Source organism: Neomonachus schauinslandi, chromosome 11, assembly GCF_002201575.2.
Source record: "Neomonachus schauinslandi chromosome 11, ASM220157v2, whole genome shotgun sequence".
NCBI lineage: Eukaryota > Metazoa > Chordata > Mammalia > Carnivora > Phocidae > Neomonachus > Neomonachus schauinslandi.
The window spans coordinates 9,162,361-9,180,455 of record NC_058413.1 but is presented as its reverse complement, the minus strand read 5'-3'; the positions used below and the strand labels follow the sequence as shown (position 1 = coordinate 9,180,455).

Here is an 18,095-nt window from a genome sequence, read left to right as displayed (position 1 = left end):
CAGCTCGGCCCCTCCTCCGAGGGCGGGAGAAGAGTTGGGCTTAACCCTCTCCTCTCCGGAGCCCTGCAGCTCCTCCTGCGGCCCCGAAAGACTCGCGCGCCTTTGCGCTCGGCCCGGTTATTTGCGAGCGGCTTTGCCTGTTATTTGCATGAGCGGCCTACGCTCCCCTACCCTTTCCAAACTCCTCTTTTTCTTCATCGCCACCCCCACAGGGCCCCGGAGGCGCCCAGCCGCGCCCCACAAAAGGACTGGGAGGCGACTTTGCTTTTGGTTTATTGCCCCTCAGCAGGCGGCGGGAGTCAGGGCCCAGGCTGGGGCTGCCCGGCTCAGCCAGCGGGTCTCTACAGTGTGTGCGGGGGTGCCATTCGCCCCCTCCAGGGAAACGCGCGATCGGGAATGTCTCGAAGTCCAGGAAAGGTCGGCCCCTGGTCCTGGGGGCTTCGGGTGGGGCGGAGCCGCGCCGCAGGGCCGGTGGGTCCCCTCCCGCAGCTGTCAGACGTCGAGAGAGGAGGCGGGGGACAGGGAGGGGGTTCGAGAGGGCGTGGCGGGCGCCGGCCCCGCGCTCCCAGCGCCCAGCACTCGCCACTGGAAGATGCTGGCGTCCTTGCCGCCCAGCGAGATGAGGTGCGAGTCGTCGTGCGTGAACCGGACGCTGGTCACGTGGCTGCCGTGGCCGCCGTACACGAGGCTCGGCGCCTGGGCGGGAAGGAGACCGAGTTGCGGCGGCCGCGGAGCCCCGGGCCCGCCCGGCCCCAGAGGCCCCGGGAGGCCTCACCTTGGCACGCGCGCACGGGTACTGGAACAGGTGCACTTTGCAGAAGTCGTCGGCCACGGCCACCACGCGTTCGTTGTGGGAGCGGCACAGGGAGTTGATGTCGGTGCCATCCGAGCCGTCTGGCCACACGCCTAGCATGGCGGCCGGCCTCAGTGCGGCCTCCTCCCCGTGGCCACCCACGGCCCAGGGCCGCACCGTTTCCGACGCCCAGGCAGCCGCGGCCACCCACCGGCCGCGTTCCAGGCAATCCTTCCCAGTCCCGACAGCCCAGGGCCTGAGGGGCCTCCCGGGCTGGATCTGCCGGTTTCTTGACGCCCACCCCTCGACACATGCCCTGCATTCCGAGCCCAGGGCGGGCTCCACCTTGCCCCCCACCCCACCCCTCCCGCAAGGTTCCAAGGCCCTGCTCACCATAGACGTGGAAGCCCAGCACGCAGGTATAGGTGGCCCACTCCCGGTCGCGGCTGTCATAGCGATTCCTCAGCAGCTTGCAGCCTCCAACCACGTCCCCTGGGGAGAGAGAGCCCACCCAGCTCAGCTCTAACCCTGCCCTCAGTCGGGAAGACACCGGGAAGGGCAGGCTGGAAAGACAGGCTTGAGGTAGTGACATGTGATCTGGTCACCGTGGCAGCCCTCAGCCCAGGACAAAACCCAGCCCCATGTGCTTCCTGAATTCTTGCTGAAGTTCTCCGAACAGCTTCTCATCAGTTCCTCCTCCCTAGATAAGTCAATCCCTCCACACCTGCCCTGAGACACTTGTCCAGAACAACCTCTTCCTAGTACATTTTTCAACTCCCTCAAGTCCTCATGCGGAAAGACACGGTGTAAAACTGTGTGTGTGGGGGGGTGTCCAAATCACAGTATTTCTCCTATGTGTACAATTCCAACCCCATCTCCCCCTCCCTATGTAACAGCCCCTCCACCTGGAGTTCCCTACATACTCTCCTTCAACCGCTCCCAACCAGCAGCCCCCCTCAACCAAATAAAACCCACCCGGTTACCCGTTCCCCATGCTCTCCCCTACTTTCACTCACAGTAAAGAATCTCATAGTCCCCAGAATTGGACATGATGAAACTCCCATCCTTGGACCAGTCAAGATGAGTGATGAAGCTGGAGTGACCCTAGGAGCAAGGGTCAAGAGACTAAAAATGTAGCTACCATTTCCCCTCCCCAGATCCCCCTAGTGCATTAGACCCCTTCAAGGAGTTTACCTGCTATGGCAATGCCCCACCCTCCACCCCAGCTTCCTCACCACACAGCGGCCAAAGCGGCTGGACTTGGCACCATCACTGGAAACGCTATAGATGTAGATCATGTTGTCATGGGAACCAATGGCCAGGTACAACCCATCTACAAAGACAGTCACTCAGAGAAGGAAGGGCCAGGGACAGGTCTGGGTCCGGGGTGGGGGTGACTCCCACCTGGACTGTACCGGACCACTGAGAGCTGCTCATTGCCGTCAGTGATGTCCGACACGATCTCCTGGGTCTCTGTGTCCAAAACCAGCCACCTGGAAGGGAGGGGGTGGAAAGCAGGTGAGAGGTTACCTGTCCTGGGCAAGGTGGAGGTTGGCAAGTTGGACTCTCAGAGACACCAACAGAACAGCTGTGATGAAGACAAGTTGCCACTGCATCTTTTTTTTTTTTTTTAAGATTTTATTTATTCATTTGACAGAGAGATAGAGAGCACAAGCAGTCAAAGAGGCAGGCAGAGGGAGAGAAGCAACTGAGCCACCCAGGCGCCCCATATCTTTTTTTAAAAAAAGAGAGGGTTGGGGTAACTGGGTGGCTCAGTCAGTTGAGCCCCTGCCTTCGGCTCAGGTCCTGATCCCAGAGTCCTGGGATCAAGCCCGGCATCGGGCTCCCTGCTCAGCGGGAGGCCTGCTTCTCCCTCTGCCCCTCCCCCTCCTCATGCTTTCACTCTCCCTCTCTCTCTCTCTGAAATAAATAAATAAAATATTAAAAAAATAAATAAACAGAAAGGGAGAGTGGGGAGAGGCAGAGGGAGAATCTTAAGTAGGCTCCATGCCTAGCACAGAGCACACGCAGGGCTCCATCTCACTACCCTGAGATCATGACCTGAGCCGAAATCAAGAGTTGGACGCTTAACCAACTGAGCTGCCCAGGTGCCCCCAACACTGCATTCTTATGCTAGGAAACCGGAAGGGGCTAAGGAGAAATAAAGGCTGAGGGGCTGAGATGCCTCTAAGAAAGGAGTACAAGGGCCGAGTAGGAGGACCTTATGGAGTCGTAAGCCTGTCACTTCCCTTTGTTAGTCTCTCCCAAACCCCTCCTATCCACACTGCTCCTCTATCCTAAGCTGCCACGTCCTCCACTCCAGGCCCGGAGGGGAGAGTGGTTGAGTGATGACGGTTGCCACAGGAGAGCAGGGGAGGCCCGGGCTGCAGAGAAAAGCACTGGGAAGGTGCAGTTGGGGCTTCTGAGCAGGCAGCAGCCACACTCCTCCCCGCCCCCACACGCACACCCCATAACCGGGGAACCCCTCCCATACCTCCTGCTTTCCCCTCCCAGGAATCCTGGCTCCTCTCACCTCCCTGTGTTCAGTCCTACGGCCACGACTGCCCCACTGGGGTGGAAGTCAGCACAGAGACCAGTCTCCTGGGAGGGGGGAGAAGGTGAATTCAAGAAGATGCCTTTCTAGTGAAGGTTCCCGGATGGACACCTCGTCATGTTGGTAACACCAAAGCCTTCTCCTCCCAAGGATGAGACGGGGAGGAGAGGGACAGTAGACCTGAGGTGGAGGCAGGGTGTCACTGGAGCCTAAATGAGGCGATACTCAAAATATTTAACAACCAGAACTGAGCTGGGAAGCTGTGCTGGAGAGTAACCATTTGTTGCTGGATCGAGGGGAGGTCTGGGGCTTCGGGGGCAAGGGGGCAGTGCTCAGGGGGCACTGGAGGCATCTGCATAGAAGGATGGAGATTTTAGTAGCCCTTATAGCCATACCAGTACAAACTGGTGGCCTCTGGGGAGAAGGGAAAAGGATGTTGGGGAAGGAGTGGCGGCCACAGAAGCCATGGTGGGCGTGGCATTGGGGAGCCAGGGATGCGGGGCTCTACCTTGAGGTCAATGCTCCAGGCCAGCGCATGGCCCTCCCCATCCCACAGGCAGAGCTGCCGGTCGTGGCCACAGGTCAGGAAGCGGTTCTGGAAGGGATGCGTGCAGAGCCCCCAGAGCTCATCCGTGTGGCCCTGCAGCGGAGCGTGGGCTGTCACCTTTGCCCCGCCTCAGTAGCTCTTCCTGCCCTCCTCCCCCACCCCAGGAGCCCTCGGCCCCCCAACCTGGATTACAGGGGAGAAGCCCTGAGCCAGATCTCCCCTCAGCAATGCATTCTTCGTGGTTCCCACCAGCAGCTCGGAGCCCAGCCCCTCCGCAATGGCCCGCACAGCCCCGAAGTGTTCAGGAATCTGCGGGATGGTGGCGGGAAGTCAGGGGCCCCCTGGCCATTCCTCTTCCTCCTCCCTCCCCCCCGACCCCAGCCTAGCCCTCACCTCAGCCTCCCGGAGGGCCACCAATCCCGGCCCCCACTGGACCAGCCGGCGGTCCCGTCCACCACCACTCAGCACAGTCCCATCCCGCCGGAGACAGAGGGCAAAGATGGAACCTTCATGAGCGTGGGCCTGGGCTACAATCCCGTAGGTCTCTGTTGGAAGACATGAGTGGGTCATGCCGTAGGGGTGCCGGGAAGTGGGGAACTCGAGCAGCCCTGACCGTCGCAACAGAGTAATAATTCCCAGCTATTGAGTACCTACTGAATACGGTCTCTGATCCTCGGCTATCATTTTACCCAGTTTACAGACTGGACAACCGAGGCCCAAAGACGTGAGGTAACTTCCTAAAGGCCAAACGAGCAGCGGCAAAACTGGAATGTGACCCCAGGATCTGGCAGACTCCAAAGCCCCAGCCCTGCCCCTTTGCCATGGTGTCCCTACCCTTCTAGACGGCCCTCCTCTAAGAGGGCTTCCTTGGGGCCCACAGACAACTATCAACTCTAATGGTAAAAAAAAAAAAAAAAAAAAAAAAAAAGGAAAATCTTTTTCTTTGTTCCCACAGACCCTCTGGGGTACTGGACTTCCCAGGAGCCACCACCCCCAACCACGTACCTTTGGCCCCACCCCTGCCTGGGGTCCTGGAATCTGAGAGGCTCCGCCCCCAGGTGAGAATGTTCCCCTCTGAATCCCCAGTGAGAATGTCTCCATCCGGGAGGAACACAAAGCATGGGATAAACTTGGGTTTCTTGTATTTCTGGGGGAGAGGCAAGCAGAGAGCAGGGGTCAGAGGGAAGGGCAAAGACTGAAAGTCATGGACCGTCGCTGGGTGGGGAGTCGTAGGATCTACAGTACTCAGACCAATCCTCCCACCTCTGTCCTGTCCTCCCACGCCACCCCGCACCCATCCACGCCTCACCCCAAAGACACCCTGTTTCCGGGTGAGGGTCCCGTTCCCAGGAAGCCCTGCTCCTCCGCTCCAGTTCCAGAAGTGAACGTGGGATTTCCCGCTGGTGACAATGCAACTGCTGTCACGAGGGCTGAAGCCAATGGCCAAGACTGAGTCATTTGTACTCTGAAGGGAAGATAACCAGATTCAGCCACCCCAAGCCCTGAGCACCCTCACTTTACGTGACTCTTCAGTGTGCCTCCTGACAGCTGGTCTGCTGAAGGCCCGAAACCCCAGAACAAGCCTTCCTTCCGGACCCAGACCCTGGTCCCCTAAGAGCACCCCTCCCAGTTACTCATGATGCCAGGCCCACCCTAATGCCTAGCACGCTATGGGTCCCTCGGGAGGCCAGAACTTCCAGAGTTCCCTTTCACAGCCTCAGGGAGGCTAAGAGGCTCGCTCCCCGTGACCCAGCCAGAAATGAAGTCAAGGTACGGGAAAGTCTGGAGTTCGCCGTGCACTCCACTGCTCTTAGCTCCCTAAGCTCAGTGCCCCACCAGGCCACCCGGACTCGCTCCTCACCTTGATCTCAGCCAGCTTTGTGCCTCGGCTGCAGTCCCACACTGACAGCATGTGCTCATTGGAATCATCCACCACACAAAGAAAAGCACCCTGATCCTGAGAACGGGGGACACATCGGAGGGGCTGAGTGAGGCCTAGAGGTCTGTGGGCTCACAGTCATTAGGCACGGGCTGCCATCACGGGTGGAGCGGGCAGAAGTGGACACCTGTCCCTTTCTCAGGAAAACCGGCTGGGTGGGGTTCAGGAAGGCCAGAACTTCGGAGGCGTCCTGGTGAGGTGCAAGAAGGAGGTTCCTGGGCAAGGAAGATGGGGGCTCTAGAGGCTTTAGGGCCAGCTCACCGCCACTGAAAAGGCCAGGGCTCCCACACCCCGCTCGAAGGCCCCCAGTCCAATCTCCTGCAGCTTCAGCAGGGTCTCTGAGTCCCAGACGTGAACCACCGGCTGCAGGGGCTGGTGGAGTCAGAGAAGGGGTCAGGGACGTGAAGGAAAGCCAGGCTGGAATTTCATCCTGTCTGCCTGGTGTTTGACTTTGGCCTTACCTTTCCATCTTTATCCACTCCCGCTGTCTGTCCTGAGGCTACACGAACACCATCGGGGTGGACGGCCAGGCTAAGTGGGGGAGGAGACGCTCTAGGGAAGGGGGTCGGTCTCTCATGACCCCCCAGGACACTTTCTCCATGCTTGGAGAGCAGCCAAGTAGCAGCTTCCCTCCTGCTCCTCCACACCCGCCCCGACCCTGTTCCTGCCAAGCCCACCATCCCCACGCCTAGGCGCTGCCCACTCCCAGGCCCCAGGCCCCTCACCATCGAACGCAGTCCGTGTGGCCCCGGTAATGTCTCTGGCCACCACCTCCAGGACCCCCTGGGCCTCCCTCAGGCCGATACAGCACCACCACGCAGGCGATAAAGTAGACCACCTCCCCAGAGCGCAGCACAAACAGATTAGAGCGGGAGTCACGACCCCTGTACCCATAACTGGAGTGGGGATCACGGTCAAGGAAAGGGTCAGACCAAGGGCAGAATGAGGAAGAGAGGGGGCAACGAAAGAGCTTCTGGCTGGCAGCACCGTCGGCAGAGGATGGTGAGGGAGGGGTCAGAGGGCTTCCTGATACCGCAGACCCAGGGGGAAACCATAAAGAAGGGGGGGGTTCCCAAGATGGGAAACGTGGCTCCCATGGGACTGGAGGGGGCAGGATACACCCAGTCAAGGCTGAGGGTCTCCGGGGGTGGGCCGCTGGGCAGCTCCTCAAGGCTGCGGATGCCAGACGGGATGTACATGGTAATGGGGCGGCCGCGAAGGAACATCTTCACTGAGATGCCTTCTACAGAGAAAAGGGGGGTGTCAACCACCACCCTGCAGCCTCCCTTTCAGGAAAGCCAGAGCAGAACTCTACCCACCACACCTCACAGGTCCCCCACAATAGCTCCTGGGGCTGTAGCCCAAACCCCAAGTCCGTCATCCCAGTTCTTCCAGACTCCTCTGTACATACCCAAATTATAGTTGCTCCTCCGAGACCCAGGACCCCCGGGGCTGGAAAGGGGGTCTTTCCCCCCACGGCTGTTGGGAAGAGAGAAAAGCAGAGGGATGGGGTCAGGTCCCAAGACCTAAGTGGGAAAGGGCAGGACACAAGAAAGGAGGCTCCTCTAGAGCCCCAGTCACCTCTGCAGGCTTTTAGTCTGCATTCAGAGCATTCAGGGCCCCAAGTAGATGGGCACTTTCAGCCCCATGTCAGAGATGAGAAGGTTTAGGCTAAAGGGGCAGAGCACACGGCACAAAGCCCTAAAGCCTGGTGAGAGGCAGGGCGGCATGGCAAGGAGGGGTCCTTTCCTCTAGACCACCAGGCTTCTGGCTGGCCTTTTCATTTCTCCATCTGTAAAATGGGACCAAAGTGAATCCAGAATGCACAGCAGGCCTGCCTTTCAGGGATCTGGGAGGTAAGCAAGAAAGTCCTTATCTCGCCAGAGGAAAGTAACAGGTGAATTCCACAAACAGCTGTCCCTAGATTATAAGGTAGTAATATCTCTTCAGAAAATAAAGGAGACCAAGGACAGGACTCGAATAAACACTCAGGTGTCCTGGGGCCTGTAGGCACTCTGAGACAACTATACTCAGCCACTAGAATCTCCCCTTGCTCTCTAGAAATAAAGCCTGGTAGACTGGAGCAGGGAGCTGAGGAGTAGAGCTGAAACTCTGAAAACAGTCATCCATGAAAATGAAAATCATGAGGCCTTTTGGTACCTCTTAGAATCTTGGAAGGAATGTGGTGATATGGTAGAACCGGAGTCAGGAGGAGTAGGGTTCAAATCCTAGCTCTAGCTGTGTGACCCCAGGCAAATGACTTACCCTCTCTGAGCCTGCTTCCTCACCTGGACAATGAACCGCATGAGACCACCTACCCCCCAAGGATGTCGTGGGAACTGAATGAGGTGGAGGAGGTCGAGGGTTTAGCACAGAGCCGGGAACACAGCAGGCGCCCCAGGAGTGCTTGTTCCTTTCTTCCTGTTGGGCAATGAGGTCCCCCCACCCCACCCAGGGAAGTGAGGTGAGGGATGTGGAAAGTCAAGAGCCTGAGCCTGGGGTGGGGCGGGGGGCGGGGCGCGGGGGGAGCCTCGCCCACCTCTCTGTGCTCCCTGACCGCAACAGCAGGTTGGCCGAGGAAGCTGCCTTCCGGGAGAGTTTCTGCCGAGGCCGCTCTGAAGGGGATGAGGAGGAGGAAGAATTTCTCCGTGGCCTGGTAGGAGCATAGTGAGCAGGTAAAGATCATTCCCTCTGCTCGTGCTCCCCAGTCCTCCCCCCCCACCCCCGCCCCGGCCAGGCTCTGCCGCGGGACACTTACGTGTCAGCACGCTGTGGGGGCTGCACAAGCCTGAGGACCCCCGGGGGGCCGGGGGAACCAGTACCACTGCTGCTGCTGCCCCCTCCTTCAGACTGGGTCCCACCAGGCTCTTCGCTGCCCCCCTGGGGGGCTGGAGGCCCATTGCTCAGGCCAGGGGGTCCAGGGGATGGCTCCGTCTCTGCCTCTGTCTCGGTCTGGGTGCCCCGGCTCACCAAGGAGGGGCCGCATGTGGGTGGCAGTCCTGGGGGTACTGCAGGGCTGCTGGGGAGACAGTGAATCAACCTGATGCCCCTAAGAGGTCCCTGGAAGGAAGAGGAAGAGGGTGTGTGACAACAGGCATACCTGTCCCGTGGCGGAGCAGGCGTGCCAGGGTCCTGCAGGGGGGTGGGGGGCACGTGCAGCCGCAGCAGGCGGAGGGCCTCTGCCAGGGCTGCCTTTACCAGCTCCATCTCCTTCTCCTGCACCTGAAGCCGCCGGCTCAAGGACTGCAGGGCCTCCGGAGCAGGGCCCTCACCTGGGAAAGGGGCGAGAAGCACTCAGAACGTGCCCAACCCCGAAGAGAGGGGTTGAGGGGATTCTGTCTTCCCCCAAGTTTGCATTTGTCCAATAGGACTACCCCCTTCAAGCAGCCCCAGTCTTGGAGGCTGGCCCAGAGGGGAGGAGACGGGTGGTAGAGGATCAAGGGCCTCCTTCTGGCAGGGCAGGCGAGGAGCCTGGCAGAGCTCCCTTCCTGCTGCTGTCTCAGCCTCCGCAAAGGCAGGGAGCACCATGGAGTACCAGGGGGGAAATATGGAGTACCGCCCAGGAACGTGGGAACCACAGAGGGAGGCGCAGTGCGGGTGAAGGATGACAGCCCACCGCAGAGCAGGCTCAGGTCTCCCGGGAAGGCAGAGAAACTGAGGAGGGGGCGCAAAAGAAGAGGGGGACAAGAGACTACAGTCATCTGAGGGCTCAGAGGACCGGGAGAAGAGATAGAGAATGACCGGAGAGGGTATCAGTGGAGACGGAGTCATAGTGAAGGTCGCAGGGTAACGGGTCAGAAGTAAAACGACCCGAAAAACCAGGGGAAGAGGCCCAGAATAACACAGGAGACAGAGAAACATCGAGGGGCCCAGAGTAACATGGGGAGTGGATGACGTTGAGAAAGTCCGAAATGACAGTAGGAGATCCAAATAACTGGGGAGAGCGACCTGAGGAACAGTGGAGGATGCTCAGAGCCCCTGAGGCCGAGGAGCACGCGGGTCGCCACCAGATAGCCGTCGGGCACTGGCAGCGGCCGACCGGCCGGCGCTCCGGGAAGGGGCACGCCGCCCGCCCCGCCCCGTACTCACCGGGCCCCCCGGCCCCGTCCATCCGGCCCCCGGCTTGCTCCGAGCGGCGGCGGCGGAGGAGGCTTCTAAGCCGCCGGGGCCATGGCCAGGGAGAGGGGAAGGGGAAGCACCCCGGGGCGCGCGCACACGGGTGCCGTGCCACCCCCCGGGGGCGCTGTCGGGCGCGGGGAAAGGGCCTGGAGGGGGCGCTGTGGGGCGGGGGCGGCCGGCTCCGGGGCCCGCGGGGGCCTCGGACTCTCCCGGGGCCGCTCTCGGCTCCCGGGGGTGGGGTGGCGGGGCCGTCCCGGGCCCCAGCGCCGCGGCACAAACAGGCGCCGGACGCGGAGCCGCCAGGAAGCGCGGGAGGGGGGGCGGGACGAGGGGGGGGGCCGGGCCGCCTGGTAACCCCTCCCTGTCCGGGCCTCGCCGCCCAGGACACGGGCAGGGCCAACCCGCTGACCCCCGGGCCCCCTCCGGGCCTCCGCCCTCCAGGCCCTGCCGGAATCCCCGCCCCCTGACTCCCTGGGGTCCTCTCTGGTCTCCGAGCCCCCAGCCCCTAGCCCCTAGGGCCAGAGCCGACCGGCCCCTCCCCACTTCCGCGAGGGGGCAGGGGCGGGGTCACGAACTGGGCCCCTTGCCCGGGGGCGGGGCTTTTCCTAAGGGGCAAGGCCAAGGCATCTCGAATTGGGGCTGGCAGGGGCCAGGGCAGCGGGTTATTAAGGCTGCGGGGGGGCGCGGATTCTCAGGGTATTGGGGTCAGGGTGGCATTAGCCCAGCTCAAGCCGGGCTGGGCTGACTCAGCATCGTGCCGCGGCCAGCCCTCGTCCCTGACAGCTCTGCTTTCCCTTGGGCGGAGATGGGAGATGGCCCCGGTGTTGCCCCTGGTGCTGCCCCTCCAGCCCCGCATCCGTCTGGCACAGGGGCTCTGGCTCCTCTCCTGGCTGCTGGCGCTGGCCGGTGCCCTCGCCCTCCTCTGTAGCGGGCACCTCCTGGCCCAGCTGTGGCACCTCCACACCTTCTTGGCTCCCTCCTGCCCATTTGCTGCCCTGCCCCACGTTGCCCTGGCAGCCGGTGCGGTGGCTCTGGGGACAGGGCTGGTGGGTGCGGGAGCCAGCAGGGCCAGCCTGGATGCGGCCCACTACCCTCCCTGGCGAAAGGTCCTGGGCCCACTGCTGGTGGTTGGCACTGCTGGGGGCGGGGGTCTTCTGGTCCTCGCCCTGGGGCTAGCCCTGGCTTTACCTGGGAGTCTGGACACCGGGCTGGAGGAGGGCCTGGGGACTGCCTTGGCTCACTACAAAGACACAGAGGTGCCCGGACACTGTCATGCCAAACGGCTGTTGGATGAGCTCCAGCTGAGGCACCACTGCTGCGGGCGCCACGGGTACAAGGACTGGTTTGGGATCCAGTGGGTCAGCAGCCGTTACTTGGATCCCAATGATCAGGACGTGGTTGAGTGAGTGTTTTGTTTCTCCCCTCCCCCCACTCCTCCTGGCCTCCTTCCCCTCCTTCGCCTCCTCCTCCCTTGAAACCCACCTCACCCCACAGGCAATAAATAGAGCGTAGTGATTGAGAGCCTCGGGTTACAGATCTGCCGTTTATTAGGTGTGTGACCCAGGGCATGTTACCCAACTGCTCTGGGCCCGTTTCCTCCTCTGAAGAATGGATATAATAGGACCTATCTTACAGACTTATTTTGAAGGTAAATGAATTACGCATGCCTCGCACACAGTAAACCAGTCAGCAAAGGTCTTTCGATTTTCCCTTCTCAACTCCTGAGCCCCGTAGCTTCTCCCGAGGCCTCTATTTCCAGACATCCTAACATCCCTGCCCCTCCCTTTGCAGCCGGATCCAGAGCAACGTGGAAGGCCTATATCTGATCGATGGTGTCCCTTTCTCCTGCTGCAACCCCCACTCGCCCAGACCTTGCCTGCAGAGCCGGCTCTCGGAGCCCCACGTCCACCCTCTCTTTGATCCCCGTCAGCCCAACCTAAACCTCTGGGCCCAAGGATGCCACGGGGTGCTGCTGAGGCAACTGCAGGACTTGGCGAGCATGCTGGGCAGCATGCTGGCTGTCACCTTCCTGCTGCAGGTGAGTTAGCAAAGTGTCTGAGGGCTCCCTCCATCTGGCCCCCCTCACTGCCTCCAGCCCTGGCCCCAGGAGCAGTTGACCCTCCCTGACCTCTTTCTCCCTGCCTTCCCCACAGATTCTGGTGCTCCTGGGCCTGCGGTACCTGCAGACGGCACTGGAGGGGCTTGGAGGAGTCATCGACGGGGAGGGAGAGACCCAGGGCTATCTGTTTCCCAATGGGCTGAAGGACATGCTGAAAACAGCGTGGCGACAGGGAGGGGTGGCTGACACGCCGGCACCTGAGGAGGCCCCACCAGAAGAGGCACCTCCTAAGGAGGGTCTACCTGAGGCCTAGTGGCCTGAACGTTCGGGTGGGGAATGGGGGGGAGAGGGGGGAGAGATGGACGAGACTGAAAACCTCACAACTCCTTACCAAGGCTCCAGGTCGGGGAGGGGGGATCCCTGGGATTAGAGGAGGGGTTAAGGATAGTCACGGAGCTGGAATGGGGGCGGCGAGAAAACTAGGTGTCCAGGGCCTAGCCCTGTGGCCAAGAGCCACCGGGGAACAGAAAGCACCCAGGGTGATGGGAAGGTGACATGGGAAGGACTGGAGACTGGTCCTGGCACACAGACTCAATAAAGCTTTTGGACTGAAGCCACTGATCTTCCTCTTCCAGGGGGTGGGGGGCCCTGGGAGAACTGATTTCTGTCTGATAGAGAAGCCAGGACGCCTAGGTGTTGACTCTGGTAAGGATCAAATGCAAGAACCAGACATGCGCAAAGAAGGAAACCAGAGGCCCCTCCAGCTTGAGATCTTTTATTCTGGAGGTAGGAGGGGGGTCAGCATGCTCAGGTGGGGAGGGTCCAGCCCAGCTCCTCCAGCCCCCCAGTGCATGCCCAGCCCCAATAAGTTACCCAGTTGCTCAGCAGCCCTCCCTCCTGAGTGTCTGTCCTTCTGCTCTGCCCCAGACGGGGCTGACCTGGCTCAACACAAGGGCCGCTTGTCCCCAGCCTGTGGGCAGTGCCACATGGCAGGCTGGGGGAGGGGAGAAGCAGCTGGGCCACACCCTGGGGCTGAGGGGGCAGAAGGGCCACCCTTGGCTCTGAGGGGTCAGGATTTGGAAAACTCCATCCTGGGCAGGCCAGGGGCCCAGGCCCCCAGGTTTGTGCCTGACGCGGTGGTAGTCAGGGTGGGGCTGCCATCACACCTCAACAGCTGGGTCTGAGCCTCGGCCCTGCCGCTGTAGCTGCTCTTCCTGCTTCATCTTGGGCTTCTCTGTCCGTGTGTGCCACACCAGAACCTGTCCCGGGAGCGTTTCAGTTAGAGCTGGACCCAGCTGTAATGAGGCCTCTGGGGCCCTCAGTGTGGAACGGATTCTCTCACCCCCTCTACACACGCAGCGTTGGCTGCAAAGTGTGAAAGGCAGGGGCCTTTAGTGCCTCTAAAATGGGGCCTTACCCCTTACCCCCTCTGTGCTACGTGGGTGCCCAGGAGACCTCTCTCCTTCCCTGGCTCCCAGCTTCCCCTACAGGAGAGTAAGCAAGGTTGAGTCCAAGCTCTGGAGGGTCCCTCCTGGTTCAAACACCCATCCTTTGATCCTTCTCCCCAAAGCCTTACTCCGCTTCCCCCATCACCATTCCATATCCCAGAGCCAGGTTTCTGCCCACCTCCAGCTCCTTACCCGAGTGCAGTTAGCTGCCCGTGGCTCCAGGTCCTTGGGATCCACGAGGTGGCTCAGGAGACTGCTCTCCAGGTGGCCCCGGGGAGCAGTGGCGTCGAACTGGGCACTGGGCTTAGCCAACAGCAAGGGCAGGGCAACAGCAAATCCTGCCATATCCACTGGGAAGGGCCTGTTGGGCTCCCATGCTGTGTGGAAGCCCACAACCCGGCCATCCTGTACCCGAGGGCCCTCAAATCGCAGGCCGCCCACCAGCCCCACGGGCCACACTGAGACACCACGGGTCCAGCGCATCTAAGAGAGGTCAGGAGAGAAGAAACAGAGTGTGGCCCAGGGGCAAGGGAGCAGCAGGAAGGGCCGCTGCGGCCACTCTGCCCCACTGCTCCCCCTCCTCCCACCCGTAACCAAGGCAACCGGCGAGGCTGGCCCCACCCGCCTCTTTCCCCATGCCCCCGCCCCCCCACCGCTCACCTCCTCAAAGAGTTCCCGGCTGTAGGTGTTGTCATCATCTGCAAAGTACACGACTCCCCGCGTGCCGGCTGGAGGGGGGTCCTTCTCTCCCCCCACAGCGCCCCCTCCGCTCCGCAGCCAGTCCAGGGCCCTGTTCCGTTGCTCTACACCGCGGGGCCGAACCCAGCCGGGCTCACCCTCCCTGAGCCGCTGGGCCTTGGGGGTGAGGACGGCCAGGTGTGTGAAGAGGAGGCCCGAGGCAGCCAGCAGCCGGGAGACCAGTGGGGTGGGGCCCTCGGCATCCTCCACCAGCAGCCAATGCAGCCGGGGCACCAGGCTCAGTGTCTGGGACAGCCGCACCAGCTCCGCTTTCTGCACCAGCCTGCAGGGGGAAAGATGCACGGGAGGGCGAGGGGTCGGCACCATCTGCTCACTCCCGCCCCTACACGTAGCTTCTCCTGGGTCCCTTCCAGTAACCCCCATGGTCTTTCCCAACCAACACCCAAACTCCCCTTCTTGCCTGTCAACTTCACACTGTGCTCACCTGCCCTGTTCCTGCAGCCCCCTCAACCTCAGGGCTCTGGCTGTGGGAGACTACAAGTTAAGGGCTTTGGAATCAGACAGATCTGGGTTTGAATGCCAGCTTGGTAACTTAATAGGTGAGACACTGGGGGAAATGGATCAGATCTCCCCACACCTCAGTTTCCTTGGCTATGAAAATGAGAATAACGGTGTTTTACAACAATGTTGTCTTAAAGATTAAATTATAATGACTTTCTAAAATACCAGGAGGGCCAGGTCCTCTTCCTGGGTTTCCAGGTAGAGAGATTTAGAGGAGCCCTTTGCCTCATTCCTCTCCCGGGGAGGATTTGCCTGAGTTTAGACAAGAAACTGGGAAGGTGTGGCCCAGTCTCTTCTAGGCTTCTTTCTCCTGCAGTTTGGTCTGTCTGCCCCAGGGGTAGTGCTGTGTGTGGAAGGGGACAGGGTCTAGAGCTGCCTGTGCCTACATGGGTCAGCCACCTGATTCCAGGGAGGTGTTGGAAGGCTCTTTAGCTATAGATCCAAAACCATGTTCCCCAGTTGGTTTGTACCCAAAAAAAACTACAAAAAAAAAAAAAAAAAGGAAAGCCCTTACTTAGTACAGTGCCTGGTAGAGTAAATACACTGTAAATCATAGCTGGTGTAACTATTTCTAGACCCTAGTATGACTGTAAGGCCAAGCCCTTTCCTATTTCAATTTAGTCAGGGATCCTCAAACTTTCTCACCAAAGGATCCCTGAGAGAGAGAGTGAACTCATGGGCAAGCTCAACATTTCCTTGAAACTTTATTGTTCTATCTTAAAATGTGTTAGGAACTGTGTATTCTATTTCAGAGTATACCCGTCTATTTTACTAGGAAAAAAAAACCCTTTTCCCACAAATCTTTGAGAGAGAGGTGTGGTTCATTTATCTCGTCATTTGGCGTGCCCTAGTTTGAGGCACATCACCTGGCCCAGTGCCTCCCCAAACTCATCATCAACCCCAACCTCCTGGCCCATGCAGGCCTCTGGGGTACACCAGAGCCCATACCTGGCGTAGGTGGGGGTAACAACATAGATAGTAGGCAGGGCCTCAGGTTCAGGGGGCTGGGCAGGGGCAGGGGGTGGACGGCGGAGATCGGCTTGCAGCTGGGAAATCCTCAGATCCTTCTGCCGAAGCTGCTCTGCGGCTGCGCGCAGGGGAGGGAGGCAGTCACATGGCTGACCTGGTCCCAGGAAGCAGGGATGGGGGCAGAGAACCACAGCATGTTGAGCATCCCAAAGGGGCATAACCTTCTTGTTCAACTCCTAGCCAGTGCAGGAATCTCCTGACAACTTCCCCGGCAGCCTCTTCCACACCCCTGACTGGGCGTGGGGGGGAGCTCATGGCCTCAATCAGCAGCCCCCTCCAACTGCAATCAATTCCATCTGTTACAGCTTTCACTCGGATATTGAGCTAATCATCTGCCTCCATCCCTTCTACCTGCTGATCCTAATGTTGCCTTCTGGAGCCATAAAGAACAACTAGATCTCCTGAAACAGGGCTGTCTTTTAAATACCTGAGGATCAAGCCCTAAGCCCTGTCTCTCTGTGTAAGAGGCAACGTTCCATCTGTTCCCTTGGCTGTGTGACCAAAGACTCATAAAATTCAATGATTCCGTTATTGGATAAATATTTATTGAATGCTCCTCGTGGGAGGCACAGCCTTAGGTGCTGGGGATGCGGCAGGGAGCAAAGCAGATACGGTCCCTGCCTTCATGGAGCTTTCAGTTTAGTGGCAGAGGCAGACACTGAGCAAAGAAACAAATTAGTAAAATCATTACGAATTGTGATAAGGGCCACGAAGGAAACACGTAAGAGAATAAAAGAGAATCCAGAAAAAGAGGAGTTAACGCTAGCTAAGGTGGTCGGGGAAGGCCTCTCTGAGGCGGTGACATTTGAGCTGAGACCTGAAGCATGAGAAAGCGGCGGCCAGGAAGAGCAGGGAGAAAAACACCGCAGCCAGAAGGAACAGGTTAAGAGCTTGAGAGAGCAATGAACGTGGGCTTTCGAGAACCTGTCATGCAGCCAGTGCGGCCGGAGCAGAGCGAGCGAGTGGGAAAGGGAATGGGGTTGGAAAGGCTGACGGCCACAGGATCATGCGGGGCCTTGCGGACTCTGGGAAAGAGTCTGCATTTCGTCCGAGGTGCAGCGGGAAGCGGCGGTGCAGCCTAGAGAGGGGAGAGCGCCGGCGCCCGCAGAGGGCTGTGGGAGGGCCGAGCCGGCTGAATGGTGTCTGCGCGGGGGTTCATCCCCAGGGCGGGATGCACGGCGGCGGGCGCCCTCGGGCGGGCCCGCCGCACCCCCGCCCCGCCCCGCTCACCGAGCTGCACCAGCGCGTAGAGGAGGCCGGCGATCGACACCAGGAAGTAGGCGAGAAACACGTTCTTCAGCTTCAGCTTCATGGCCGTGCCGCCGCCCGGGCAGGCGGGGTCCGGGGGGGACTAGGGGGTCCCCGCCCCCCACCCGCCCGCCTGCAGACCCCGCCCCTGCAGCGGCCCCGCCCCGTGTCCCGCCTTCCTCACGCTCCGCTCCACCGGCTCGCGCGAGGTGGGAACCGCGGCGCCCGCCAGGCCCCACTTCCGGTCAGTCTGCACCCCGCCCCTCGGGTTAATTTCCGGTCCCTCCACCCAGTTCTGGGAACCACGGGAGCGGGTGGCGTCACATCCGGCGTGGCGAGCTCGCGTGGCGGGCAGTGAGAAGCCTGGTGGGAGCGACTTTGAGAACTTCCCCTTGAACTCCAGTCCCTGTGCGCAGATTTCCTCATTTTCATTCATTCATTTTTCAACCACAGCACCCAGTAACAGTTCTACAAACGCTTGTTACACGAATGAATGAAATCTTGGACTTCTCCCGTGCCAGGCCTGTGCTCTCACGCATTGCATTTCTCACTCTAATCCTGAGACAGGTGGTATTGTCCCCATTTCACGGACAAGTAGCCAAGGTTGACAAAAACTATGAAATTGCCACTATGTAGTTTTCTATGTCCCTTCTAGATACCTGTCTCCAAAATCTGTACCCTTTCCTCTGACCCACGTTTCTCAAACGGATGAGAACAAGGGTCGCGGTGTATGGGGGGAGGGTGGGGAGTGGGGGGCCAAGGCAGTGAGCTACCTCCCAGGAAATCGCCAATATTTGAGCTGAAAATTGCACGAAGACATCCCCTTACTACTCACAGGCACAAGCCTTCCTGAGCATTTTCCCTAAAAAAAACACAACCCTCTTGTTTCTGGTAAAATCATCTCTAAAACTGGTAGTCTCCAAAATGGAGAAATCTATTTCCTGTCACCAAAACAATGGGGAGTTTTAAAAAGTGATGCTAAGGAGAAGCAGCCTTGTGCATGTGAACATGACTATAAAGCTGTTTCTATTCAAGAGAGACCCCATCAGCTCTGGTCACCACTATTAACTAGGCCTGCTAAAATCTGATGACCTTGCTG

The 18,095-nt window shown here is 59.8% G+C and overlaps 3 protein-coding genes across 7 annotated transcripts; 1 reads left to right on the top strand and 2 right to left on the bottom strand.

The window, feature by feature from the left end:
* Positions 1–257: 257 nt before the first annotated feature.
* On the bottom strand, positions 258–10,032 carry EML3 (EMAP like 3). 4 transcript variants are annotated; one of them, XM_021685479.2, is made up of 22 exons: positions 9,923–10,032; positions 8,934–9,105; positions 8,592–8,852; positions 8,373–8,486; positions 7,245–7,312; positions 6,953–7,076; positions 6,559–6,729; positions 6,295–6,364; positions 6,095–6,205; positions 5,756–5,851; positions 5,204–5,359; positions 4,900–5,041; positions 4,288–4,439; positions 4,078–4,203; positions 3,856–3,987; positions 3,327–3,394; positions 2,198–2,286; positions 2,029–2,126; positions 1,810–1,897; positions 1,187–1,285; positions 776–906; positions 258–696 (listed from the first exon to the last, which is right to left on the bottom strand). In XM_021685479.2, exons 1-22 carry the CDS (start codon positions 9,942–9,944, stop codon positions 493–495), a joined length of 2,694 nt encoding a protein of 897 aa, XP_021541154.1. In that variant the 5' UTR covers positions 9,945–10,032; the 3' UTR covers positions 258–492. The 4 variants fall into 4 exon arrangements, 3 of the variants coding, with proteins under 3 accessions (XP_021541154.1, XP_021541156.1, XP_021541155.1); XM_021685481.2 differs by having other exon boundaries at positions 6,953–7,073; XM_021685480.2 differs by having other exon boundaries at positions 8,592–8,849.
* On the top strand, positions 8,414–12,611 carry ROM1 (retinal outer segment membrane protein 1). 2 transcript variants are annotated; one of them, XM_021685482.2, is made up of 3 exons: positions 10,421–11,354; positions 11,744–11,990; positions 12,106–12,611. In XM_021685482.2, the coding sequence occupies exons 1-3, from the start codon at positions 10,765–10,767 to the stop codon at positions 12,322–12,324; spliced, it is 1,056 nt and encodes a 351-aa protein (XP_021541157.1). In that variant the 5' UTR covers positions 10,421–10,764; the 3' UTR covers positions 12,325–12,611. The 2 variants fall into 2 exon arrangements, 1 of the variants encoding a protein (XP_021541157.1); XR_002480059.2 differs by lacking the exons at positions 10,421–11,354; positions 12,106–12,611 and adding an exon at positions 8,414–8,508 and having other exon boundaries at positions 11,744–11,827.
* A 161-nt stretch (positions 12,612–12,772) lies between these two features.
* B3GAT3 (beta-1,3-glucuronyltransferase 3) lies at positions 12,773–17,229 on the bottom strand. Its single transcript, XM_021684925.1, has 5 exons — positions 16,979–17,229; positions 15,668–15,842; positions 14,120–14,480; positions 13,652–13,942; positions 12,773–13,270 (listed from the first exon to the last, which is right to left on the bottom strand). The coding sequence occupies exons 1-5, from the start codon at positions 17,058–17,060 to the stop codon at positions 13,172–13,174; spliced, it is 1,008 nt and encodes a 335-aa protein (XP_021540600.1). The 5' UTR covers positions 17,061–17,229; the 3' UTR covers positions 12,773–13,171.
* Between the last annotated feature and the right edge of the window lie 866 nt (positions 17,230–18,095).